Here is a 27,851-nt window from a genome sequence, read left to right on the forward strand (position 1 = left end):
GGGATTTGGGGAAAAAATGGGGGATTTTGGGGGAAAATGGGGGATTTTGGGGGAAAATGGGGAATTTTGGGTAAAAATGGGGGATTTTGGGGGAAAAATGGGGGATTGGGGGGAAAAAAGGGGGATTTGGGTAAAAATGGGGGATTTTGGGGGAAAAATGGGGGATTGGGGGGAAAAATGGAGGATTGGGGTAAAAATGGCGAAATTGAGTTCAAAATGGCAGAATTTGGGTTAAAATGGGGGAATTTGGGTTAAAATGGGGGGATTTGGGGGAAAAATGGAGAATTTTGGGGGAAAAATGGAGGATTTGGGTTTAAAATGGGGGATTTGGGTAAAAATGGCGAAATTGAGTTTAAAATGGTGGAATTTGGGTTAAAATGGCGGAAGTTGGGTTTAAAATGGGCTGATTTGGGGTAAAAACGGGGGATTTTGGGTAAAAATGGCGAAATTGAGTTCAAAATGGCGGAATTTGGGTTAAAATGGGGGACTTTGGATAAAAACGGCGAAATTGAGTTTAAAATGGTGGAATTTGTGTAAAAATGGAGGATTTGGGGGAAAATAGGGGGATTTGGTGAAAAATGGGGGATTTGGGGGGAAAACGGGGGATTTTGGGTAAAAATGGCGAAATTGAGTTCAAAATGGCGGAATTTGGGTTAAAATGGGGGATTTGGGTTAAAAATGGGGGATTTGGGTTAAAAATGGGGGATTTGGGGAAAAACGGGGGATTTTGGGTAAAAATGGCGGAAGTTGGGTTAAAATGGCGGAATTTGGGGGAAAAATGGGGGATTTGGGTTAAAAACTCTGGATTTGGGGAAAAAATGGGGGATTTGGGGGAAAAAATGGGGGATTTGGGTTAAAAACTGGGGATTTGGGGAAAAATGGGGGATTTTGGGGGAAAAAATGGGGGATTTTGGTAAAAATGGCGGAAGTTGGGTTAAAATGGCGGAATTTGGGTTAAAATGGGGGATTTGGGTTAAAAAATCGGGGATTTGGGGAAAAAATGGGGGATTTGGGGAAAAAATGAGGGATTTTGGGGGAAAATGGGGGATTTTGGTAAAAATGGCAAAATTGATTTCAAAATGGCGGAATTTGGGGGAAAAATGGGGGATTTTGGGGGAAAAACGGGAGTTTGGGGGGAAAACGGGGGATTTTGGGTAAAAATGGCGGAAGTTGGGTTAAAATGGGGGGATTTGGGGGAAAAAACGGGGGATTTGGGGGAAAATGGGGGATTTGGGGAAAAAATGGCGGAAGTTGGGTTAAAATGGCGGAATTTGGGGGAAAAATGGAGGATTTGGGGAAAATGGCGGATTTGGGGAAAAAATGGGGGATTTGGGGGAAAAATGGGGGATTTGGGTAAAAATGGCAAAATTGAGTTCAAAATGGCGGAATTTGGGTTAAAAATGGGGGGATTTGGTGAAAAATGGGGGATTTTGGGTAAAAATGGGGGATTTGGGTAAAAATGGCAAAATTGAGTTCAAAATGGCGGAATTTGGGTTAAAAATGGGGGGATATGTGTAAAAATGGGGGATTTTGGGTAAAAATGGGGGATTTGGGTTCAAAATGGCGGAATTCGGGTTAAAATGTTGGAATTTGGGTTAAAAATGGGGGATTTGGGGGAAAAATGGGGGATTTGGGTAAAAAATGGGGGATTTTGGGGGAAAAAATGGGGGATTTGGGGAAAAATGGCGAAATTGAGTTCAAAATGGCGGAATTTGGGTTAAAAATAGGGGATTTGGGTTAAAAATGGGGGATTTGGGTTAAAAATTTTAGAATTTGGTTCGAAATGGTGGCATTTGCTTCAAAATGGCGGATTTTGGGTTTAAAATTGCAGAATTTGGTAAAAAATGGTGGAATTTGGGTCCAAAATGGTGGATTTTGGTGAATTTTACTGGTTTATACTGGTTTATACTGGTTTAAACCAACCCAAACCTGTTCAAACCAGTCTGTACTGGTTTGTACTGGTTTTTACTGGTCCTAACTGGTGCAAAGTCGACCGATTTTGGTCCAAAAATGAGAATTTTGGTGATTTTTACTGGTTCATACTGGTGCATACTGGTTTATACTGGTTCACACTGGTCTATACTGGTTTATACTGGTCCATACTGGATTATACTGGTTTATATTGGTTTATACTGGTCAATACTGGTCCATACTGGTCCATACTGGTTTAGACTGGTTCATACTGGTTTATACTGGTCCATACTGGTCCGTACTGGTCCATACTGGTCCATACTGGTCCATACCGGTCCATACTGGTTTATACTGGTCCATACTGGTCCATACTGGTTTATACTGGTCCATACTGGTCCATACTGGTCCATACCGGTCCATACTGGTCCATACTGGTTTATACTGGTCCATACTGGTCCATACTGGTCCATACTGGTCCATACTGGTCCATACTGGTTTATACTGGTTTATACTGGTCCATACTGGTCCATACTGGTTCATACTGGTTTATACTAGTCCATACTGGTTTATACTGGTTCATACTGGTTTATACTGGTCCATACTGGTTTATACTGGTCTATATTGGTTCATACTGGTCCATACTGGTCCATACTGGTCCATACTGGTTTATACTGGTTTATACTGGTCCATACTGGTTCATACTGGCTCATACTGGTTTATACTGGTCCATACTGGTCTATACTGGTTTATACTGGTCCATACTGGTCCATACTGGTTTATACTGGTCCATACTGGTTTATACTGGTCCATACTGGTTTATACTGGTCTATATTGGTTCATACTGGTCCATACTGGTCCATACTGGTCCATACTGGTTCATACTGGTTCATACTGGTTTATACTGGTCCATACTGGTTTATACTGGTCCATACTGGTCCATACTGGTCCATACTGGTTTATACTGGTTTCCCCCCCGCCCCGGCGCAGCTGCGGCTCCTGGCGTGCCTCGGTTTCCCCGAGCGCGCGGCGGCGGCGGCGGCGCTGCGACGGCGTCAGGGCGACCAATGGGAGGCGCTGCAGGAGCTGCAGAGGCTCAAGCTCCGCCCCTTCCGCTTACGTCATCAGCAGGGGGCGGAGCCTGCACTGGACTTCCAGCAGGCCGACCAGCAGGTGACTGGTTTGTACTGGTTTGAACTGGGAATGGGTTTGGGGTTACTGGTTTGAACTGGGAATGGGTTTGGGGTTACTGGTTTGAACTGGGAATGGGTTTGGGGTTACTGGTTTATACTGGGAGGGAGTTTGGGGTTACTGGTTTGTACTGGGAATGGGTTTGGGGTTACTGGTTTATACTGGGAGGGGCTTGGGGTTACTGGTTTGAACTGGGAATGGGTTTGGGGTTACTGGTTTATACTGGGAGGGGCTTGGGGTTACTGGTTTGTACTGGGAATGGGTTTGGGGTTACTGGTTTATACTGGGAGGGGCTTGGGGTTACTGGTTTGTACTGGGAATGGGTTTGGGGTTACTGGTTTATACTGGGAATGGGTTTGGGGTTACTGGTTTGTACTGGGAATGGGTTTGGGGTTACTGGTTTATACTGGGAGGGGCTTGGGGTTACTGGTTTATACTGGGAATGGGTTTGGGGTTACTGGTTTATACTGGGAATGGGTTTGGGGTTACTGGTTTGTACTGGGAATGGGTTTGGGGTTACTGGTTTATACTGGGAATGGGTTTGGGGTTACTGGTTTGAACTGGGAATGGGTTTGGGGTTACTGGTTTATGCTGGGAATGGGTTTGGGGTTACTGGGATGAACTGGGAATGGGTTTGGGGTTACTGGTTTGTACTGGGAATGGGTTTGGGGTTACTGGTTTGAACTGGGAGGGAGTTTGGGGTTACTGGTTTGTACTGGGAATGGGTTTGGGGTTACTGGTTTATACTGGGAATGGGTTTGGGGTTACTGGTTTATACTGGGAATGGGTTTGGGGTTACTGGTTTATACTGGGAATGGGTTTGGGGTTACTGGTTTGTACTGGGAATGGGTTTGGGGTTACTGGTCCATACTGGTTTTGTGTTTTTCTTTACTGGTTTATACTGGTTTGTACTGGTCTATACTGGTTTATACTGGGATTTTGTGCTGGAGAGAGCAACTTGGAGGACTAAAAATGGGAAAAATTGGGAAAAAATGGGGAAAAATTGGGAAAAAACGGGAAAAAATAGGGGAAAAATGGGTTAAATTGATTTATACTGGTTTATACTGGTTTATACTGGTTTATACTGGTTTATACTGGGATTTTGTGTCAGGGAGACCAACTGGGAACACCAAAAATGGGAAAAAATAGGGAAAAAAATGGGGAAAAATTAGTAAAAAACAGGAAAAAATGGGGGAGAAAGGGGTTAAACTGGTTTATACTGGTTTGTACTGGTTTGTACTGGTCTGTACTGTTTTTTACTGGTTTATACTGGTTTATACTGGTTTGTACCGGAATCTTGTGCCAGGGAGACCAACCGGGAGCACCAAAAATGGGGAAAAAATGGGGAAAAAAGGGGCTAAACTGGTTTATACTGGCTTATATTGGTCCATACTGGTTTATACTGGTCCATACTGGTTTATACTGGTTTTTACTGGTTTTTACTGGTTTTTTTCCCCCTCAGGCCCTCGTCCGTCAGATTTTGGCCACTTGCCCCGTGGCCAGTTGGGGCCGGGCCTTACTGGTGGCCAGTTTGGGCCGGGAGCTGGGCCTGGGGCTGCTGGCAGCTCCCAGTTCGGATCCTTTACTGGTTGAACTGGTGGAGGCCGTGGGGTCCTGCCCCGACCGGGCTGTCCTGCGCAGGCGCCTGCGCTGCGAGTGCGCCGTCTGCGGCTGGGGGCTGCCCCGGCAACTGGTTTGTACTGGTTTGTACTGGTTTGGGAGCGGGAGGGGACTGGGAGGGACTGGGAAGGACTGGTTTGTACTGGGAGGGACTGGGAGGGGGTTAAAGGGTTAAAAATGGAGGGAAAATGGGGATTTGGGGTTACTGGTTTGTACTGGTTTGTACTGGTTTGTACTGGTTTGTACTGGTTTGTACTGGGAGGGGTCTGGGAGGGACTGGGAGCGTACTGGGCTGAACTGGGATGAACTGGGATGAACTGGTTTATACTGGTTTGGTGTTTTAATGGCTGCAATTCCCACAGCGGCCACTGGGGGCAGCAGCGCCATTAACCCCAATGAACTGGGATGAAACCAGTTCCTTACTGGTTTATACTGGTTTATACTGGTTTATACTGGTTTACACTGGTTTATACTGGTGTGGGGTTGCTGGGGGCTTACTGGGATGAACTGGGAGCTACTGGGATGAACTGGGATGAACTGGTTTATACTGGTTTGGTGTTTTAATGGCTGCAATTCCCATAACGACCACTGGGGGCAGCAGCGCCATTAACCCCAATGAACTGGGATCAAACCAGTTCCTTACTGGTTTATACTGGTTTATACTGGTGTGGGGTTGCTGGGGGTTTACTGGAATGAACTGGGATGAACTGGGATGAACTGGGATGAACTGGTTTGATGTTTTAATGGCTGCAATTCCCACATCGACCACTGGGGGCAGCAGCGCCATTAACCCCAATGAACTGGGATCAAACCAGTTCCTTACTGGTTTATACTGGTTTATACTGGTTTATACTGGTTTATACCGGTTTATACTGGTGTGGGGTTGCTGGGGGCTTACTGGGATGAACTGGGAGCTACTGGGATGAACTGGTTTATACTGGTTTGGTGTTTTAATGGCTGCAATTCCCCTAACGACCACTGGGGGCAGCAGCGCCATTAACCCAAATGAACTGGGATCAAACCAGTTCCTTACTGGTTTATACTGGTTTATACTGGTTTATACTGGTGTGGGGTTGCTGGGGGCTTACTGGGATGAACTGGGAGCTACTGGGATGAACTGGGATGAACTGGGATGAACTGGTTTATACTGGTTTGGTGTTTTAATGGCTGCAATTCCCATAACGACCACTGGGGGCAGCAGCGCCATTAACCCCAATGAACTGGGATCAAACTGGTTCCTTACTGGTTTATACTGGTTTATACTGGTGTGGGGCTGCTGGGGGCTTACTGGAATGAACTGGGATGTACTGGGCTGAACTGGGATGAACTGGGATGAACTGGTTTGATGTTTTAGAAGGTGCAATTCCCCTAACGACCACTGGGGGCAGCAGCGCCATTAACCCGAATGAACTGGGATCAAACCAGTTCCTTACTGGTTTATACTGGTTTATACTGGTGTGGGGCTGCTGGGGGCTTACTGGGATGAACTGGGATGAACTGGGATGAACTGGGATGAACTGGTTTGGTGTTTTAATGGCTGCAATTCCCATAATGACCACTGGGGGCAGCAGCGCCATTAACCCGAATGAACTGGGATCAAGCCGGTTCCTTACTGGTTTATACTGGTTTATACTGGTTTATACTGGTGTGGGGCTGCTGGGGGCTTACTGGGATGAACTGGGATGAACTGGTGTGATGTTTTAGAAGGTGCAATTCCCCTAACGACCACTGGGGGCAGCAGCACCATTAACCCCAATGAACTGGGATCAAACCAGTTCCTTACTGGTTTATACTGGTTTATACTGGTTTATACTGGTTTATACTGGTGTGGGGCTGCTGGGGGCTTACTGGGATGAACTGGGAGCTACTGGGATGAACTGGGATGAACTGGGATGAACTGGTGTGATGTTTTAATGGCTGCAATTCCCATAACGACCACTGGGGGCAGCAGCTCCATTAACCCCAATGAACTGGGATCAAACCAGTTCCTTACTGGTTTATACTGGTTTATACTGGTGTGGGGCTGCTGGGGGTTTACTGGGATAAACTGGGATGAACTGGTGTGATGTTTTAGAAGGTGCAATTCCCCTAACCACCACTGGGGGCAGCAGCGCCATTAACCCCAATGAACTGGGATCAAACCAGTTCCTTACTGGTTTTTACTGGTTTGAACTGGTGCAGATGCAGTGGCTGCCCGGCTGCTCGTGCCCGCTGTGCCCCGAGTGCTTCCGGCTCCATTTCACCGTGGGGCTGCGGGAGCGGGGGGTGGAGGCCCTGGGCTGCCCCAGCTGCGGCCGGCCCGACCTGCGCGACGACGCCCAGCGCCTCTGGTACTGGTCCACGCTGGAGCCCGCGGTACTGGTTTATACTGGTTTATACTGGGAGGGCCTCGGGGGGGCGCCGGGAGGGGCTGGAAGGGGATTTGGGGGTGGTGGGAGGGAGTTAAAGGGTTAAAAATGGGGAAAAAATGGGGAAAAAATGGGGAAAATGGGGATTTTTTATACTGGTTTGTACTGGTTTGGTACTGGTTTATACTGGTTTATACTGGGAGGGCCATGGAGGGAACTGGGAGGGACTGGGAGGGGTTTTGGGGGTGGTGGGAGGGAGTTAAAGGGTTAAAAATGGGGAAAAAATGGGGAAAAATGGGGATTTTAGGGTTACTGGTTTATACTGGTTTAATACTGGTTTGTATTGGTTTGTACTGGTTTATACTGGGAGGGGACTGGGATGAACTGGGAGGGGATTTGGGGCTGCTGGGAGGGAGTTAAAGGGTTAAAAATGGGGAAAAAATTGGGAAAAAGGGGATTTGGGGGTTACTGGTTTATACTGGTTTATACTGGTGTGGTACTGGGTTATACTGGTTTATACTGGGACGGCGCTGGGATGAACTGGGAGGGGATTGGACCAAACTGGGATGAACTGGGAGGGAATTTATGCGTTAAAAAGGGAGAAAATGGTAAAATTTATCTTTTTTATACTAGTTTATACTGGTTTATACTGGTTTATACTGGTTCATACTGGTTCATACTGGTTTATACTGGTTTATACTGGGAGCAGCTCCGGCGCTGCCTCGACCCCGACACCTTCGGCCTCGTGACCCGGAAGTTGACGGAGCTGGAGCTGCAGAGGGACCCCCAGTTCCTGTGGTGCCCCCATGTACTGGTTTATACTGGTTTATACTGGTTTATACTGGTTTGGTACTGGGATGAACTGGGAGGGGGTTTGGGGTTACTGGGATGAACTGGGAATGGGTTTGGGGTTACTGGTTTGAACTGGGAATGGGTTTGGGGTTACTGGTTTATACTGGGAATGGGTTTGGGGTTGCTGGTTTGTACTGGGAATGGGTTTGGGGTTACTGGTTTGAACTGGGAATGGGTTTGGGGTTACTGGTTTATACTGGGAATGGGTTTGGGGTTACTGGTTTATACTGGGAATGGGTTTGGGGGTTACTGGTTTATACTGGACTGGGAATGGGTTTGGGGGTTACTGGTTTATACTGGGAGGGAGTTTGGGGTTACTGGTTTATACTGGGAGGGGTTTGGCGTTACTGGTTTATACTGGTTTTGTTCGCGGGTGTTACTGGTTTATACTGGTTCCAACTGGGATCCTCCCAGTATAAACCAGTAACTCCCAGTTCCCCCCCAGTGCTCCTTCGGTTTCATCTTCGAGGCCGAGCGGGGCCCGGCCCAGTGCCCCCAGTGCCACCAGTGCTGCTGCCCCCGCTGCCAGCTGCCGGTACTGGTTTATACTGGTTTATACTGGTTTATACTGGTTTGAACTGGTTTAGACTGGTTTTTACTGGTTTGAACTGGTTTGAACTGGTTTTTACTGGTTTGGGACTGGGAGGGCTTTGGGATAAACTGGGAGGGGATTAAAGGGTTAAAAACGGGGAGAAAATGGGATTTTTATACTGGTTTATACTGGTTTATACTGGTTTGAACTGGTTTGAACTGGTTTATACTGGTTTTTATTCGTTTTTACTGGTTTTTACTGGTTTTTACTGGTTTGGGACTGGGAGGGCATTGGGATAAACTGGGAGAGGATTAAAGGGTTAAAAACGGGGAGAAAATGGGATTTTTACACTGGTTTATACTGGTTTATACTGGGAGGGTGCTGGGAGGCGCTTCATGTCCATATATGGGCATGGGAGAAGTGGGCGGGGCTTAACGAAAGTGGGCGGGGCTTAGTTACTATAGAAAGTCATTGGGGTGGGCGGGGCTTAAAGAAAGTGGGCGGGGCTTAGTTACTATAGAAAGTCATTGGGGTGGGCGGGGCTTAAAGAAAGTGGGCGGGGCTTAGTGCCCATAGGTGGACGTTGAGGTGGGCGGGGCTTAGTGTCCATTGGCATTCATTGGAGTGGGCGGGGCTTAAGGAAAGTGGGCGGGGCTTAGTTACTATATAAAGTCATTGGGGTGGGCGGGGCTTAAGGAAAGTGGGCGGGGCTTAGTTGCTATATAAAGTCATTGGAGTGGGTGGGGCTTAAGGAAAGTGGGCGGGGCTTGATGTCCATATATGGGCATGGGAGGGGCTTGATGCCCATATATGGAAAAATTGGGGATTTTTTGGGGGAATTTTGGGGATAAATTTTGGATTTTTTAATGGAATTTTGGGGATAAATTTGCGATTTTTTTGCGGAATTTTGGGGATAAATTTTGGATTTTTTTAATGTAATTTTGGGGATAAATTTGGGATTTTTAAATGGAATTTTGGGATAAATTTGGGATTTTTAAGTGGAATTTTGGGTCTACATTTGAGATTTTTAAATGCAATTTTTGGCCAAAAAATTGGGATTTTAAGACATTTTAGGGGAATTTTTTGGGGATTTTTGGGGATTTTGGGGTTGATATTTTAAAATTTCTTTTAAATTTTTTGGTTTAATTTTGGAAGAATTTTGGGAATTTTTTTTTCAGGGAATTTTGAGGTAAATTTGGGATTTTTTGGGGTAATTTTGAGATAAATTTGGGTTTTTAAGTGGAATTTTGGGGATAAAATTGGGATTTTTAAATTGAATTTTGGGGATAAATTCGGGATTTTTAAATGGAATTTTGGGGATAAATTTGAGATTTTTAAACGCAATTTTTGCCCAAAAAATTCGATTTTTTTCCCCGTTTTTTGGGGATTTTTCGGGTGTTTTTCCTCTGATTTCTTTCAATTTTTTTTTAAATTTTTGGGGTGAATTTTGGCGATAAATTTGGGATTTTTTCAGGCAATTTTGGGGATAAATTTGGGGTTTTTTTTTTTTCTTCATGGAATTTTTTTGAATTTTTTCGGGCAATTTTGGGGATAAATTTGAAATCTTTTAAGTGAGTTTTTAGCCAAAAAAAATTCGATTTTTTTCCCGTTTTTTGGGGATTTTTCGGGTGTTTTTCATCCGATTTCTTTTGATTTTTTTTTTTTAATTATTGGAGTGAATTTGGGATTTTTTCGGGCAATTTTGGGGATAAATTTGAGATTTTTAAACACAATTTTTGCCCAAAAAATTCGATTTTTTTTCGGTTTTTTGGGGATTTTTCGGGTGTTTTTCCTCTGATTTCTTTCAATTTTTTTTTAAAATTTTTGGGGTGAATTTTGGGGCTAAATTTGGGATTTCTGAAGGAATTTTGGGGATAAATTTGGGTTTTTATTCCCATGGAATTTTTTTGGATTTTTTCAGGCAATTTTGGGGATAAATTTGAAATTTTTAAAGTGAGTTTTTGGGAAAAAAAATTCGATTTTTTTTTCCCGTTTTTTGGGGATTTTTCGGGTGTTTTTCATCCGATTTCTTTTGATTTTTTTTTTTCTTTAATTATTGGAGTGAATTTGGGATTTTTCGGGCAATTTTGGGGATAAATTTGGGTTTTTTTCGATTTTTTTCGGGCAATTTTGGGGATAAATTTGAGATTTTTAAACACAATTTTTGCCCAAAAAATTCGATTTTTTTTCGGTTTTTTGGGGATTTTTCGGGTGTTTTTCCTCTGATTTCTTTCAATTTTTTTTTAAAATTTTTGGGGTGAATTTTGGGGCTAAATTTGGGATTTTTGAAGGAATTTTGGGGATAAATTTGGGTTTTTATTCCCATGGAATTTTTTTGGATTTTTTCAGGCAATTTTGGGGATAAATTTGTAATTTTTAAAGTGAGTTTTTAGCCAAAAAAAATTCGATTTTTTTTCCCCGTTTTTTGGGGATTTTCGGGTGTTTTTCCTCTGATTTCTTTCAATTTTTTTTTAAATTTTTGGGGTGAATTTTGGCGATAAATTTGGGATTTTTTCAGGAATTTTGGGGATAAATTTGGTTTTTTTTTTATTTTTTTCGGGCAATTTTGGGGATAAATTTGAGATTTTTAAACGCAATTTTTGCCCAAAAAATTCGATTTTTTTCCCCGTTTTTTGGGGATTTTTCGGGTGTTTTTCATCCGATTTCCTCGGGGTTTTTTTAAATTTTCGGGCGGAATTTTGGGGGTGAATTTGGGCGTTTTTGGGGCTGATTTTAACCCTTCGTTGCCCAGTGGGAGCCTCGACACTCGTCGCTCTCCTGCGCCGAATTCGGGGCCTGGCTCCGATCGCGGGACCCGCCGGGGACCCCCCCAGGGCCTGGGAGCGTTCCTGGGAGAGACCGGAATCGGTGCGAAAAACGGGGATTTTGGGAAAAACGGGGAAAAACGGGAAAAAACGGGGAAAAAACGGGAAAAACGGGGATTTCGGGGGGAAAATGGGGATTTTGGGGGAAAAAATGGGGATTTTCGGGGAAAAAACGGGAAAAAACGGGGATTTCGGGGGGAAAAATGGGGATTTTGGGGGGAAAAATGGGGGGAGAAAGGGAATTTTTTGGGGGGAAAAAAGAGAATTTTGGGGGGAAAAGTTTGGGAAAAATAATAGAATTTTTGGGAAAAAAATGGGGATTTTGGAGTGAAAAATGGGAATTTGGGGGGAAAAATGGGGATTTTCGGGGGAAAAATTGGGAATTTTTTGGGGGAAAATGGGAATTTTGGGGGGAAATGGGGAGAAAATGGGAATTTTTTGGGGGGGAAAAAGAATTTTGGGGGAAAAATTTGGGAAAAAAAATGGAATTTGAGGGGAAAAATGGGAATTTTGGGGGAAGAATGGGATTTTTTGGGGGAAAAAAAAATTGGGATTTTGGGGGAAAATTGGGGATTTTTGGGGTGAAAATGGGGGAAAAATGGGAATTTTGGGGGGAAAATGGGAGAGAAATGGGAATTTTTGGGGGGGAAAAAGAGAATTTTGGGGGGAAAAGTTTGGGGAAAAAAATAGAATTTTTGGAAAAAAAAAATGGGGATTTTGGAGGGAAAAATGGGAATTTGGGGGGAAAAATGGGGATTTGGGGGAAAAAAATTGGGATTTTGGGGGAAAAAATGGGGATTTTTGGGGTGAAAAGGGGGAAAAATGGGAATTTTTGGGGGGAAAATGAGGGGATAAGGGGAATTTTTTTGGGGGGAAAAAAGAGAATTTTGGGGGGAAAAGTTGGGAAAAATAATAGAATTTTTGGGAAAAAATGGGGATTTTGGAGTGAAAAATGGGAATTTGGGGGGAAAAAAATTGGGATTTTGGGGGGAAAATGGGGATTTTGGGGGTGAAAATGGGGAAAAATGGGAATTTTTGGGGGGGAAAAGAGATAATTTTGGGGGGAAAAATTTGGGGAAAAAAATAGAATTTTTGGGAAAAAAATGGGGATTTTGGGGGGAAAAATGGGGATTTGGGTGGAAAAAATAATGGGGATTTGGGGGTAAAAAATGGGGATTTTGGGGGGAAAATGGGGGAAAAATGGGAATTTTGGGGGAAGAAATGGGGATTTGGGGGAAAAAAAAGGAATTTTGGTAAAAAATTGGAATTTTGGGGGAAAAATCGGGATTTTGGGGGGAAAATGGATTTTTTTGGGGGAGAATAGAGATAATTTTGGGGGGGAAATTTGGGGGGAAAAAAATGGGGATTTTGGAGTGAAAAATGGGGGATTTTGGGGGGGAAATGGGATTTTTTGGGGGGAAAAATGGGGGGAAAATGGGATTTTTGGGGGGAGAAAAGAGAGAATTTTGGGGGGAAAAATTTGGGGGAAAAAATGGGATTTTGGGGGAAAAGGGGGAAAAATGGAATTTTTGGGGAAAAATGGGAATTTTGGGGGAAAATGGGGGAAAAAGGGAACTTGGGGGAAGAAATGGGGATTTTGGGGAAGAAAAAAGGAAATTTTGGTAAAAAATGGGATTTTGGGGGGAAAATTGGGGATTTTGGGGGTGAAATGGGGGAGAAATGGGAATTTTGGGGGGGGGAAAGAGAATTTTGGGGGAAAGTTTGGGGAAAAAATAGAATTTTTGGGCAAAAAATTGGGATTTTGGAGTGAAAAATGGGAATTTTGGGGGAAAAATGGGGGGAAAATGGAATTTTTGGGGGAGAAAATGGGGGGGAAAAGGGAATTTCTTGGGGGAAGAAATGGGGATTTTGGGGAAAAAAAAGGAATTTTGGTAAAAAAAATTGGAATTTTGGGGGAAAAATTTGGGGAAAAAAATAGAATTTTTGGGAAAAAAATGGGGATTTTGGAGTGAAAAATGGGGATTTGGGGGGAAATGGGGGGAGAAGGGATTTTGGGGGAAGAATGAGGATTTTGGGAAAAAAAAAGGAATTTTGATAAAAAAATTGGGATTTTGGGGGAAAAATTGGGAATTTTTGGGGGGAAAATGGGGGGAAAATGGGAATTTTGGGGGAAGAAATGGGGATTTTGGGGAAGAAAAAGGAATTTCGGTAAAAAAATTGGAATTCTGGGGGAAAAATTGGGGATTTTGGGGGTGAAAATGGGGGAAAAATGGGACTTTTGGGGGAAAAATGGGGGAAAAATGGGAATTTTGGGGGGAAAATGCGGGGAAAAAGGGAATTTGGGGGAAGAAATGGGGATTTTGGGAAAAAAAGGAATTTTGGTAAAAAAATTGGGATTTTTGGGGGGAAAATGGGGATTTTGGGGGTGAAAATGGGGGAAAAATGGGATTTTTTGGGGGGAGAAAAGAGATAATTTTGGGGGGAAAAATTTGGGGAAAAAAATGGGGATTTTGGAGTGAAAAATGGGATTTTGGGGGGAAAAATGGGAATTTGGGGGGAAAAAATGGGGATTTTGGGGGAAAAAAAAATCTGAATTTTGGGAGGGGTTTGGGAGAAAAAATCAGGAGATTTTTGGCAAAAAATGGGGATTTTTTTTGAGAAAGAAATGGGAATTTTGAAGGGAAAAAAGATAATTTTGGGGAAAAATGGGGATTTTGGGGAAAATATGGGAAATTTTGGGAGGAAATGGGGATTTTGGGAAAAATTGGGAAAAATGAGAATTTTGGGGATTTTAGGGGGAAAAAATCAGGATTTTTGGGGGGGAATGGGAATTTTTTGGAAAAATTGGGGGGGAATGGGGATTTTTTTGGGTGAAATTCTGGGGGAAAAAAAATTGAATTTTTAGGCGAATTATTGTGAATTTTTGGGTGAATTTTGGTGAATTTTTGGGTGATTTTTTCTGAGCTTTTTCTGAATTTTGGGTGAATTTTTGTGACTCTTGAGGTGAATTTTTGGGTGAATTTGGCGGAATTTGGGTGAAATTCCAGTTAACTTTGGATCAATTTGGGGTAAATTTGGGGTGAATTTGGGGTGAATTTTGGGTGAATTTGGGCTGAATTTCTGGGGAAAAAAAATTTGAATTTTTGGGCGAATTATTCTGAATTTTTTGGTGAATTTTGGTCAATTTTTGGGCGATTTTTTCTGGGTTTTTTTCTGAATTTTGGGCTGAATTTTGGGCTGAATTTGGGCTGAATTTTGGGTGAATTTTGGGTGATTTTGGGTCTCCCCAGCCTGTCCCCGCTGCGGGCAGCGCTTCGCCCTGGCCCGCGGCGGCTGTTTGCATTTCCAGTGCTCCCAGTGCCGCCACCAGTTCTGCGCCGGCTGCGGGGTCCCCTTCCACCAGCCCGGGGTGAGCCCATACTGGTTTATACTGGTTTGTACTGGGAGGGGGAAAATGGGGGAAAAACGGGGGGAAACGGTGAAAATTGGGTGAAAATTGGGTGAAAATCGGGTGAAAAACGGGTGAAAAACGGGAAATAAAGGGTTAAAAAGGGGTTAAAAGGAGGTTTGGGGTTACTGGTTTGTACTGGTTTATACTGGTTTATACTGGTTTATACTGGGAGTGGACTGGGAGGGGGAAAAGGGGAAAAAAATGGGGGAAAAATGGGAAAAAATGGGAAAAATGGGTGAAAAATGGGAAGGAAAGGGTTAAAAAAGGGTTAAAAGAGTGTTTGGGGTTACTGGTTTGTACTGGTTTATACTGGTTTTATACTGGTTTGTACTGGGAGTAGACTGGGAGAGGAAAAATGGGGAAAAAATGGGGAAAAAATGGGGGAAAATTGGGAAAAAATGGGAAAAATTGGGTAAAAAATGGGAAAAATGGTGGGAAAAGGGTTAAAAAGGGATTTGGGGTTACTGGTTTGTACTGGTTTGTACTGGTTTATACTGGGAGGGGGAAATGGGGGAAAAACGGGGGAAAATGGGGAAAAATTGGGGGAAATGGGAAAAAATGGGTAAAAAAATGGGAAAAATGGGGAAAATGGGGTTAAAAAGGGATTTGGGGTTACTGGTTTGTACTGGTTTGTACTGGTTTGTACTGGTTTTATACTGGTTTATACTGGTTTATACTGGGAGGGTGGAAATGGCAAAAAATTGGGGAAAAATGGGGAAAAAATGGGGGAAAATGGGAAAAATTGGAGAAAAAAAGGGTTAAACATGGATTTGGGGTTACTGGTTTGTACTGGTTTATACTGGTTTTATACTGGTTTATACTGGTTTATACTGGTTTATACTGGGAGGGAATGGGAGAGGAAAAATGGGGAAAAAATGGGGAAAAATTGGGAAAAAATGGGAAAAATTGGGTAAAAAATGGGAAAAATGGTGGGAAAAGGGTTAAAAAGGGATTTGGGGTTACTGGTTTGTACTGGTTTATACTGGTTTATACTGGTTTATACTGGGAGGGGGGAAATGGGGAAAAAATGGGGAAAATGGGAAAAATTGGAGAAAAAAAGGGTTAAACATGGATTTGGGGTTACTGGTTTGTACTGGTTTATACTGGTTTTATACTGTTTTTATAGTGGTTTGTACTGGTTTATACTGGTTTTATACTGGTTTATACTGGGAGGGACTGGGAGAGGAAAAATGGGGAAAAAATGGGGAAAAAATGGGGAAAAATTGGGAAAAAATGGGAAAAATTGGGTAAAAAATGGGAAAAATGGTGGGAAAAGGGTTAAAAAGGGATTTGGGGTTACTGGTTTGTACTGGTTTGCACTGGTTTTATACTGGTTTATACTGGTTTATACTGGGAGGGGGAAATGGGGGAAAAACGGGGGAAAATGGGGAAAAATTGGGGAAAAAATGGGTAAAAAAAATGGGAAAAATGGGGAAAATAGGGTTGAAAAGGGATTTGAGGTTACTGGTTTGTACTGGTTTGCACTGGTTTATACTGGTTTATACTGGTTTATACTGGGAGAGGGAAAATGGAGGAAAAAATGGGGAAAAAAATTGGGTAAAAATGGGCAAAAAAAAGGAGAAAACGTTTAACATTTTTCGCCCAATTTTCCTCAGTTTTTCGCCCGTTCCTCGGCCGTTCCTGGTCGGATTTTCACCAAATTTTTTTTGTTTTGCCCCAAATTTTCTCCTCCTTCTGCCCCTCCCCCACCCCTCCCGCCTTGCCCCTCCCCCACCGCAGAGCTGCCCCTCCCCCCAGTGCCCCCTCGGGGGGTCGCTGCACGGGCACCACCCCCGCGATTGCCTCTTCTACCTGCGGGACTGGGAGCCCACCCGGCTGCAGCAGCTGCTCCAGGTGGGCACTGGTTTGTACTGGTTTGTACTGGGAGGGGAGAAATGGGGAAAAAACGGGGGAAAACGGTGAAAATTTGGTGAAAATCGGGTGAAAATTGGGTGAAAAATGAGTGAAAAATGGGCGGAAAAGGGTTAAAAGTTGGGAAATAAAGGGTTAAAATGGAAGAGAAAGGGTTAAAAGGGGATTTGGGGTTACTGGTTTGGACTGGTTTGTACTGGGAGGGGGGAAATGGGGAAAAAATGGGGGAAATTGGAAAAAATTGGGTGAAAATTGGGTGAAAAATGGGTGAAAAATGGGCGAAAAAGGGAATTAAAGGGTTAAAAGTGGGAATTAAAGGGTTAAAAGTGGGACATAAAGGGTTAAAATGGGGAAAAGGGGATTTGGGGTTACTGGTTTGTACTGGTTTATACTGGTTTGTATTGGGAGGGGGGAAATGGGGAAAAAACGGGGGAAAATGGTGAAAATTGGGTGAAAAATGGGCGAAAAAGGGTTAAAAGTTGGGAAATAAAGGGTTAAAATGGAAGAGAAAGGGTTAAAAGGGGATTTGGGGTTACTGGTTTGGACTGGTTTGTACTGGTTTGTACTGGGAGGGGGAAATGGGGGAAAAATGGGGGAAATTGGAAAAAATTGGGTGAAAATCGGGTGAAAAATGGACGAAAAGGGTTAAAAACGGGAATTAAAGGGTTAAAAGTGGGAAATAAAGGGTTAAAAATGGGGAAAAGGGGATTTGGGGTTACTGGTTTATACTGGTTTGTACTGGTTTGGACTGGGAGGGGGAAATGGGGAAAAAACGGGGGAAAATGGTGAAAATTGGGTGAAAAATGGGTGAAAAACGGGCGAAAAAGGGAATTAAAGGGTTAAAAATGGGAAATAAAGGGTTAAAAGGGGATTTGGGGTTACTGGTTTGTACTGGTTTGTACTGGGAGGGACTGGGAGGGGAGAAATGGGGAAAAAATGGGGGAAATTGGAAAAAATTGGGTGAAAATCGGGTGAAAAATGGACGAAAAGGGTGAAAAACGGGAATTAAAGGGTTAAAAATGGGAAATAAAGGGTTAAAAATGGGGAAAAGGGGATTTGGGGCTACTGGTTTGTACTGGTTTGTACTGGTTTGTACTGGGAGGGGAGAAATGGGGAAAAAACGGGGGGAAACGGTGAAAACTGGGTGAAAATCGGGTGAAAAATGGATGAAAAAGGGTTAAAAACGAGAATTAAAGGGTTAAAAGTGGGAAATAAAGGGTTAAAAATGGGGAAAAGGGATTTGGTGTTACTGGTTTGTACTGGGAGGGGGGAAATGGGGGAAAAATGGGGAAAAACGGTGGAAATTTGGTGAAAATTCATGAAAAATGGGCAAAAAAGGGTTAAAAATGGGAAATAAAGGGTTAAAATGGGATTTGGGGTTACTGGTTTATACTGGTTTATACTGGTTTATACTGGTTTGGACTGGTTTGTACTGGGAGGGGATTTTGGGGCTTTCCAAGGGTCAAAAATGGGGAAAATTTGGGGTTAAATGGGATTTTTTATATACTGGTTTATACTGGTCCATACCGGTCCATACTGGTTTATACTGGTTTATACTGGTCCATACTGGTCCATACTGGTCCATACTGGTTTATACTGGTCCATACTGGTCCATACTGGTCCATACTGGTTTATAGTGGTCCATACTGGTCTGTACTGGTTTATACCAGTCCATACTGGTTTATACTGGTCCATACTGGTTTATACTGGTTTATACTGGTTTTTACTGGGATCTCTCCCCTCAGAGTGGGAACGTCGCCTTCGAGACGGAGCCGCCCCCTGATGCCCCACCCAACCCAACTGGTCTGTACTGGTTTATACTGGGTTGCACTGGTTTATACTGGTTTATACTGGTTTATACTGGTTTATACTGGTTTATACTGGTTTGCACTGGGAAATCACAAAATTCCCATTTCTTTCCCCCCAAAATTCCCGGATTTTTCCCCAAAATTCCCATTTTCCCCCCATTTCCCCACATTTTTCCCAAAATCCCCATTTTATCCCCCATTTTTATTCCCAAAATTCCCTTTTCTCCCCCCACATCCCCATTTTTCACCATTTTCCCCCAAAATCCCCATTTTTCCCCCAAAATCCCCATTTTTCTTTCATTTTTTCCCATTTTTCCCCCCAAAATCCCCATTTTTTCCATTTTGTCCAAAATCCCCGTTTTTCCCCCCAAAATCCCCATTTTTCCCCCCAAAATTGCTGTTTCCCCCCCCCAAATTCCCCATTTTTCCCTTTTTTTTCCCAAAAATCCCCGTTTTTCCCCCAAAATCCCCATTTTTTCTCAAAATCCCCATTTTCCCACCCAAAATCCCATTTTTATTCCCAAAATTCCCATTTTTTCCTCCATTTTCCTTTCCAAAATCTCTATTTTCCCCCCCAAAATCCCCATTTTTTTTCATTTTCTCCCCATTTTTATTCCCAAAATTGCCATTTTTCCCCCCATTTTCCCCCCAAAATCCCCATTTTTCCCATTTTAACCAAAATCCCCATTTTTCTCCTCAAACCCCCATTACCCATTTCCCCCCCAAAATCCCCATTTTTTTTCCTTTTTCCCCCAAAATCCCCATTTTTTCCCATTTTCCCCAAAATCCCCATTTTCCCCCCCAAAATCCCCATTTTTTTTCATTTTCCCCCCAAAATCCCCATTTTATCCCCAAAATCCCCGTTTTTCCCCCAAAATCCCCATTTTTATTCCTAAAATTCCAATTTTGCCCCCGAAACTCCCCATTTCCCCCCATTTTCCCCCAAAATCCCCATTTTTAACCCAAAATCCCCATTTTCCCCCAAAATCCCCATTTTTACCCCAAAATCCCCATTCCCCCCCATTTTTATTCCCAAAATTCCTATTTTTTCTCCCCTAAAATCCCCATTTTTTTTTCATTTCCCCCAAAATCCCCATTTTTCCCATTTTACCCAAAATCCCCTTTTTTCTCCCCAAACCCCCATTTCCCATTTCCCCCCCAAAATCCCCATTTTTCTTCATTTCCCCCCAATTTTTTTTCCCAAAATCCCCATTTTTCTTCATTTCCCCCCCATTTTTTTGCCCAAAATCCCCATTTTTCCCCCCATTTTCCCATTTTGCCCAAAATCCCCGTTTTTCTCCCCAGAACGGTGCCCGGTGCCCGAGCAGAAGCCGTTCGGGGCCGCGCTCCGGGACGAGCCCTGCGGGAGGGACACGGCCCCGGGCCAGGCCGGGCTCTGCCGGTCAGTTTGGGGCAATTTCCGGCGATTTTGGGACATTTTGGGGCAATTTCTGTCAATTTTGGGGCATTTTGGGTCTTTTTTAGGGGATTTTTGGGGCATTTTTAGGGGATTTTTGGGGCCGTTTTTAAGGTGTTTTTGGGGTTGTGGTCACTCATTGGTCACTCGAGGTCATTTTTGGGGCAATTTCCGGGGATTTTGGGACATTTTGGGTCAATTTCTGTCAATTTTTGATAATTTCGGGTCTTTTTTAGGGGATTTTTGGGGCATTTTTAGGGCGTTTTTTGGGCTGTTTTTAAGGTGTTTTTGGGGTTGTGGTCACTCATTGGTCACTCATTGGTCACTCGGGGTCATTTTTGGGGCAATTTCTGGGGATTTTGGGACATTTTGGGTCAATTTTAGGGAATTTTGGGACATTTTGGGTCAATTTTAGGGAATTTTGGGACATTTTGGGTCTTTTTTAGGGGATTTTTGGGCCATTTTTAAGGTGTTTTTGGGGTTGTGGTCACTCATTGGTCACTCAGGGTCATTTTTGGGGCAATTTTAGGGGATTTTGGGACATTTTGGGTCAATTTTAGGGGATTTTGGGACATTTTGGGTCAATTTTAGAGGATTTTGGGTCTTTTTTAGGGGATTTTTGGGGCATTTTTAGGGTGTTTTTTGGGTCGTTTTTAAGGCGTTTTTGGGGTTGTGGTCACTTGTTGGTCACTCATTGGTCACTCAGGATCATTTTTGGGGCAAATTCCGGGGATTTTGGGACATTTTGGGTCAATTTTAGGGGATTTTTAGGTCATTTTGCATCATTTTTGGGCCGTTTTTGGGTCATTTTTGGTCATTTTCGGGTCATTTTCAGTCACTTTTATGGGTTTTTTTTGTGCCATTTTTGGGTCATTTTTTGCTCATTTTTGGCTCATTTTGGGCTCATTTTTGTGCTATTTTTGGGTCATTTTAATGCCATTTTTCAGTCATTTTTGGGTCATTTTTGGGTCATTTTGGTGCCATTTTGGGTCATTTTGGTGCCGTTTTTGGGTCATTTTTGGGTCATTTTCAATCACTTTTATGGGGTTTTTCGTGCCATTTTTGGGTCATTTTTGGGTCATTTTGGGTCATTTTTGGATCATTTTTAGGGGGAATTTTTGTGGCATTTTGGCTCATTTTGTGCCATTTTTGGGTCATTTTTGGGTCATTTTGTGCCATTTTTGGATCATTTTTTGCTCATTTTTGGCTCGTTTCGCCTCATTTCGGGCTCATTTTTTGTGGGAATTCTTGTGCCATTTTCTGCTCATTTTTTCCTCATTTTTTTACTCTTTTTTGGGCCATTTTTTTGCTCGTTTTTGGCTCGTTTTTGGCTCATTTTTGGCTCATTTTTTTACTCTTTTTTTGCTCATTTTTTGCTCATTTTTTTACTCTTTTTTGGCTCGTTTTTTGCTCATTTTTGGCTCGTTTCGCCTCATTTCGGGCTCATTTTTCATGGGAATTCTTGTGCCATTTTTTGCTCATTTTTTTGCTCATTTTTTTGCTCATTTTTTGCTCATTTTTGGCTCGTTTCGCCTCATTTCGGGCTCATTTTTCATGGGAATTCTTGTGCCATTTTTTCCTCATTTTCTGCTCATTTTTCCCTCATTTTTTCCTCTTTTTTGACCCATTTTCTGCCATTTCTGCCTCTTCCCAGCCCTCACTACTGCGAGTACCTGGTGTCACTCAGGGGTCACTCGGGGCCATTTTGGGTCATTTTTGGGTCATTTTTTAGGGGGATTTTTGTGTCTTTTTTGGCTCATTTTTGGCTCATTTTTTGCTCATTTTTTGCTCATTTTTTGCTCATTTTTTGCTCGTTTCACCTCATTTCAGGCTCATTTTTTAGGGAGATTTCTGCCTCATTTTTTTCTCATTTTTTCCTCATTTTTTTCCTCTTTTTTGACCCATTTTCTGCCATTTCTGCCTCTTCCCAGCCCTCACTACTGCGAGTACCTGGTGTCACTCAGGGGTCACTCGGGGCCATTTTGGGTCATTTTTGGGTCATTTTTTAGGGGGATTTTTGTGTCTTTTTTGGCTCATTTTTGGCTCATTTTTTGCTCATTTTTTTACTCTTTTTTGGCTCGTTTTTTGCTCATTTTTTGCTCATTTTTTCCTTATTTTTTTACTCTTTTTTGGCTCATTTTTTGCTCATTTTTTCTCATTTTTTGCTCATTTTTTTGCTCATTTTTTGCTCATTTTTTGTGTCATTTTGGGCTCATTTCGCCTCATTTTGGGCTCATTTTTTAGGGAGATTTCTGCCTCATTTTTTGCTCATTTCTGCTCATTTTTGGCTCATTTTTTGCTCGTTTTTGGCTCATTTTTTTGCTCATTTTTGGCTCATTTTTTGCTCGTTTTTGGCTCATTTTTTGCTCGTTTTCAGCTCGTTTTTTGCTCATTTTTGGCTCATTTCGCCTCATTTCAGGCTCATTTTTTAGGGAGATTTCTGCCTCATTTTTTGCTCTTTTTTTGCTCGTTTTTGGCTCATTTTTTGCTCATTTTTTGCTCATTTCGCCTCATCTCGGGCTCATTTTTTAGGGAGATTTCTGCCTCATTTTTTGCTCATTTTTTGCTCATTTTTTGCTCATTTTTAGCTCATTTTGCCTCATTTCGGGCTCATTTTTCATGGGAATTTTTGTGCCATTTTTTCCTCATTTCTGCTCATTTTTCCCTCATTTTTCCCTCCTTTTTGCCCCATTTTCTGCCGTTTCTGCCTCTTCCCAGCCCTCACTACTGCGAGTACCTGGTGTCGCTGATCAACCGCCACGGGCTCGACCCCGCCCCTCTCTATGACCCGGCCGAGCTGCGCGCGGCCGCAGAGCGCCACCTAGCGGCCGGGAGGACCCGGCGCCGCCCGGGCGAGAGCGAGGCCGAGCACCGACTGCGCATGCTCCGCCTGCTGGGGGAGGAGGCGCCGCTGCGGCCCCGCCCACAGGGGGCGGGGCTGAGGGCGCTATGCAAATGAGGCGCCGGATAAGGGGGAAATGACCATATATGGGCAAAATGACCTTATATGGGCAACGCGGGGGTTTAATGGGGATTTTGGGGTTTTAATGGGGGATTTGGGGGGGATTTGGGGGGGATTTTGGGGTTTTAAGGGAGGATTTGGGGGTTTTATGGGGGATTTTGGGGGATTTTGGGGTTTAATGGGGGATTTTGGGGTTTCTTAAGGGGGATTTTGGGGTTTTAATGGGGATTTTGGGGTTTTTTTAGGGGATTTTGGGGTTTCTTAAGGGGGATTTTGGGGTTTTAATGGGGGATTTTGGGGTTTTAATGGGAATTTTGGGGGATTTTGGGGTTTTATGGGGGATTTTGGGGGGTTTTGGGGGATTTTGGGGTTTTAATTTGGGGTTTAATGGGGGATTTTGGGGTTTTAATGGGGAATTTTGGGGTTTTTTAGGGGATTTTGGGGTTTTTTTAGGGGATTTTGGGGTTTTAATGGGGATTTTGGGGTTTTATGGGGGATTTTGGGGGATTTTGGGGTTTTAAGGGGGATTTTGGGGTTTTAACGGGGGATTTTGGGTTTTTTTTAGGAGATTTTGGGGTTTTATGGGGGATTTTGGGGGATTTTGGGGTTTTTTTAGGGGATTTTGGGGGATTTTGGGGTTTTAAGGGGGAATTTTGGGGTTTTAATGGGGGATTTGGGGGGATTTTGGGGGATTTTGAAATTTTAATGGGGGATTTGGGGGGATTTTGGGGTTTTTTTAGGGGATTTTGGGGTTATAAAGGGGGATTTTGGGGTTTAATGGGGAATTTTGGGGTTTTAATGGGGATTTTGGGGTTTTAAAGGGGGATTTTGGGGTTTAATGGGGAATTTTGGGGTTTTATGGGGGATTTTGGGGGATTTTGGGGAGTTTTGGGGATATTCTTGCTGAATTTTGGGGGTTTTTTTAGGGGGATTTTGGGGTTTTTTGGGTTATTTATAAGGAATTTTGGGGATTTTTTGGGGGAATTTTGGGGTTTCTTAAGGGGAATTTTGGGGTTTTTTGGGTTATTTTTTTCGGGGGGGATATTCTTCGGGCATTTTGGGGTTTTTTTGGGGGGAATTTTGGGGTTTTTTTAGGGGAATTTTGGGGGTTTTTTTGGGTTATTTTGGGGCACTTCGGGGGTTTTTTTGGGAATTTTGGAGGGGTTTTTTTTGGAATTTTGGGGGTTTTTTGGGGAAATTTTGGGGGTTTTTTGGGGAATTTTGGGGCTTTTTGGGTCATTTTGGAATTTTTTTTTTTTTTTTAGAATTTTGGGGGGTTTTTTTAGGAATTTTGGGGGAGTTTTTTTTGAATTTTGGGGTTTTTTTGGGGTGTTTTGGGGGTTTTTTGGGGCGTTTTGGGTTTTTTTGGGCATTTTGGTTTTTGTTTTTTTAGGAATTTTGGGGCTTTTTTGGGGAATTTTGCAGAGGTTTTTTTTAGGAATTTTGGGGGTTTTTCAGGTCATTTTGGGTTTTTTTTTTTAGGAATTTCGGGTTTTTTTGAGGGGAATTTTGGGGGGTTTTTTTTGGGGAATTTTGGGGGAATTTTGGACACATTCTGGGGGAATGTTGGGGTTTTTTTGGGTCATTTTGGTTTGGTTTTTTTTTAGGAATTTTCCAGGGTTTTTGGGGGAATTTTGGGGCTTTTTTGCATCATCTTTGGCAATTTTTGGGGAATTTTTTTGGGAAATTTGGGGTCATTCTTGAGAAATTTTGCCGTTTTTTGGGGGAATTGTGGGGTAATTTTGGGGCATTTTGGGATAATTTTGGGATTATTCTGGGGGATTTTGTGGATTTTTTGTGGATTTTTAAAGATTTTTGGGTCATTTTGGGTAATTTTGGGGTTTCTGAATGATTTTGGAATTATTGTGGAGTTTTTTGGGGATTTTTTTGGGGAATTTTGGGGAATTTTGGGGCATTTTGGGATAATTTTGGGGTTTTTTTCAGGGAATTTTTGGGGCTTTTTGGAATTACAGATTATTTTGGAATTTTTAGGGTGATTTTGGGGGAATTTTGGGGGTTTTGGATAATTTCGGGATTATTTTGGAGGTTTTTGGGGGATTTTTGGGGAATTTGGGGGAAATTTGGGGGATTTTTGGGGTCATTTTGGGGGCTTTGAGGTATTTTAGGGATTTTTGGGATTATTTTGGGCTTTTTGGGGGGAATTTTGGTGGAATTTTGGGACATTTTTGGGGTTACTTGGGGACATTTAGGGAATTTTGGGTTATTTTGGAATATTTGGGTTATTTTTGGGTCATTTCGGAGCATTTTGGGGTCGCTATGCAAATGAGGCTGTATGAATAATTAAATAAATCTGATGAATTGTGGTTTTTATGCAAATAAAGTCATTATTAATGCAGAGCCACGCCTTTTATGTTAATGAGCACCTTATATGGGGAAAGGACAGCTGGGATCCCCAAAATCCCCAAATTCACCCCAAATCCCCAAATTTATCCCAAATTCACCCCAAATCCCCAAAATTCAACCTAAAATCCTTCAAATTTACCCAAAATTCTCACAAAAATCCCCCAAATTCACCCCCAAATCCACCTGAGATCCTCAAAATCCCCCAAATTTACCCCAAAATCCCCCAAATTCACCCCAAATCCCCGAAATTCACCCCAAAATCCAGCTGGGATCCCCAAATTTCCACAAATTCACCCTAAAATCCCACCTGGGACCCCCAAAATCGCCCAAATTTACCCCAAAATCTACCAAATATACCCCAAATCCCCCAAATTCCCCCCAAAATCCAGCTGGAACCCTAAAATTCTACAAATTTACCCCAAATCTCCAAAATCCACCCCAAATTTCATTAAAATCCACCCCCAAATCCCCCAAATTTACCCCAAATCTCCCAAATTTACCCCAAAATCCCCAAATCCACCCCAAAATCCCCAAATTTAACCAAAGGCTTCCAAATTAAACCCAAATTTTCCCCAAATCCTCCCAAGTTCTCCCTAAAATCCCCCAAATTTACCCCAAAATCCACCTGGGATCCCCCAAATTCACCCAAAATGCCCCAAATCCCCCCCAAAATCCACTTGGGATCCTCAAAATCCCCCAAATTTAACCCAAAATCCCAAAAATTCACCCCAAAATGCCCCAAATCCACCCTAATTCACCCCAAAATCACCAAATCCACCCTAAAATCCCCAAAATTTCCCCCAAATCCACCCCCAAATTCCCCAAATTAACCCAAAAATTCCCCAAATTAACCCCAAAACCCTCAAATTCACCCCAAAATCCCCAAAATTTCCCCTAAATCCCCCAAATTTCCCCCAAATTTCCCAAATTCACCCCCAAATCCCCCAAATTAACCCAAAAATTCCCCAAAATTCCCCCAAAATCCCCAAATTCACCCCAAAATCCCCAAATTTCTCCCAAATCCTCCGAATTTCCCCCAAAATCTCCCAAAGTTACCCCAGAATTCCAGAAAATCCCCCCAAAATCCTCCAAATTTACCCCCAAATTTACCCCAAATTCACCAAAAATCCCCGAAAATCCTTCCAATTCACCCCCAAACCCCCCTGAAATCCCCAAAATCCCCCAAAATCCCCCAAATTTCCCCAAATTCCCCCAAATTTCCCCAAAATCCCCCAAATTCCCCCCAAAATCCCCTCAGGCGCCCCCCCCCCTTCCCGCCATTTCCCCCCCCCCCACCCTTCCCGCCATTTCCCTTCCCCTTCTTCTCCCCTCACACCGTCCGCCCTCTGATTGGCTGAAATCTTCCCGCCCTTTCCCTCCCCTCTCTCCGATTGGCCAGCGCCCGTTGCCGAGGCAAGCTCCGCGCGTTGATTGGTCCGAGGGGTCTAATGAGAACGAGAAAGGGGGGGCGTGGTCTGCTGAGGCAGGCGGCGCGCTGATTGGCTGAGCTCAGCGAGGTGGGCGGGGCAACCGAGGTGATAAAAGCGGCGGCGCGGCGCGCGCGGGCTCAGTGCGGCGGCGGCGGCGGTCGAGGCGCGGCTGCGGCGGGAGCGACTCCAGCGCTTTAAACTCCTCCTTTTTAATTAATTTAATTAACCGAATCACCTTGATTAGCGCAATTAACACCAGGGGGCTCGCGCGGGTTAATCGAGGCGTTCATTAAGCGCTAATTGGCGCCGCCGAGGGCGATCGGAGGCGGGTTTGGGTTTAAAACGATTTAATTAAATTATTCATTTATCCTACGTTTAATTAATGAGCTGTTAATTAGCGTTAATTACTCATTAGAGAGGGCGCTGCGGGCGAAATTCGCTTTTTAAGCGCGATTTTGGCTTGAATTTCTCCCGTTTGCCTCGAGTTGATTTAATTTTAGCGCAGAGGTTTTAAGTTTTAATTGGTCTTAATTAATTTTAGCTAATTGGAGTTAATTTGAATTAAATTTGGGCGGTTTTAGTGAAGGTTTGGGGTGGTTTTGTCCCATTTTGTCGATTAAATTAAATTAAATTAAATTAAACCCAATTAAATAAATCCAATTAAATGAAACCCAACGAAATCCAATTAAATTAATTTAAATTAAATCCAGTTCAATTAAATCAAATGAAATTAATTCCAATTAAATTCCATTACATTGAAGCCAATTAAATCTAATTAAATTAAAGACATTAAATTGAAATTAAATCCAATAAAATCCAATTAAATTAATTTTAATTAAATCCAATTAAACCAAATTTTAACCCCATTTCACCTTGTTTATTAATTAGCGTTTATTGAATTAAATTTATTTTCTCCAGGTTTAGGTGTTAAGCTCGCCTTTAGAACTTTAAAATTAATTAAAATTGCTTCAAGTAATTAATATTTAATTTCATTAGTTAATTAGTTAAGTTATTCAGTTTTTGGGGAAAATTTGAATTTTTTGGGTGTTTTTTGAGGCTTTTTTGGCCTTTTTATCCCGTTTTGAGTGTAAATAATTTAAATATTCCCTTAATTTATTAAAATTTATTTGCATTAATGAATATTTAATTAATAGTTAATATTTATTCAAATTTTGAGGCTTTTTCCGGCAATTTTGGGTCCTTTTTTTAGGTCTAAAATTCCCATTTTTGACCTCACATTTTAATAATTAACTTTTAAAACTTAAAATTTATAGAGTATTTAATTAACTTATTAAATTTTAAATTAATTT

General features: G+C 42.7%; 1 protein-coding gene across 1 annotated transcript in view; it reads left to right on the forward strand.

Moving 5' to 3' along the window:
• The window catches only part of RNF31 (ring finger protein 31), a 39,550-nt gene extending 16,806 nt beyond the window's left edge, over positions 1-22,744 (forward strand). Inside the window, exons 10-19 of the mRNA XM_077789905.1 lie at positions 3,040-3,081; positions 4,562-4,792; positions 6,901-7,074; positions 7,777-7,875; positions 8,365-8,454; positions 11,196-11,319; positions 14,528-14,646; positions 16,429-16,542; positions 18,306-18,363; positions 22,449-22,744. Of these exons, the coding sequence (XP_077646031.1) occupies positions 3,040-3,081; positions 4,562-4,792; positions 6,901-7,074; positions 7,777-7,875; positions 8,365-8,454; positions 11,196-11,319; positions 14,528-14,646; positions 16,429-16,542; positions 18,306-18,363; positions 22,449-22,744 (1,347 nt within the window). The remainder of the gene's footprint in view (positions 1-3,039; positions 3,082-4,561; positions 4,793-6,900; positions 7,075-7,776; positions 7,876-8,364; positions 8,455-11,195; positions 11,320-14,527; positions 14,647-16,428; positions 16,543-18,305; positions 18,364-22,448) is intronic.
• The last annotated feature ends 5,107 nt before the right edge of the window (positions 22,745-27,851 follow it).

This window comes from Lonchura striata, chromosome 39 (genome assembly GCF_046129695.1).
Source record: "Lonchura striata isolate bLonStr1 chromosome 39, bLonStr1.mat, whole genome shotgun sequence".
Taxonomy (NCBI): Eukaryota; Metazoa; Chordata; class Aves; order Passeriformes; family Estrildidae; genus Lonchura; species Lonchura striata.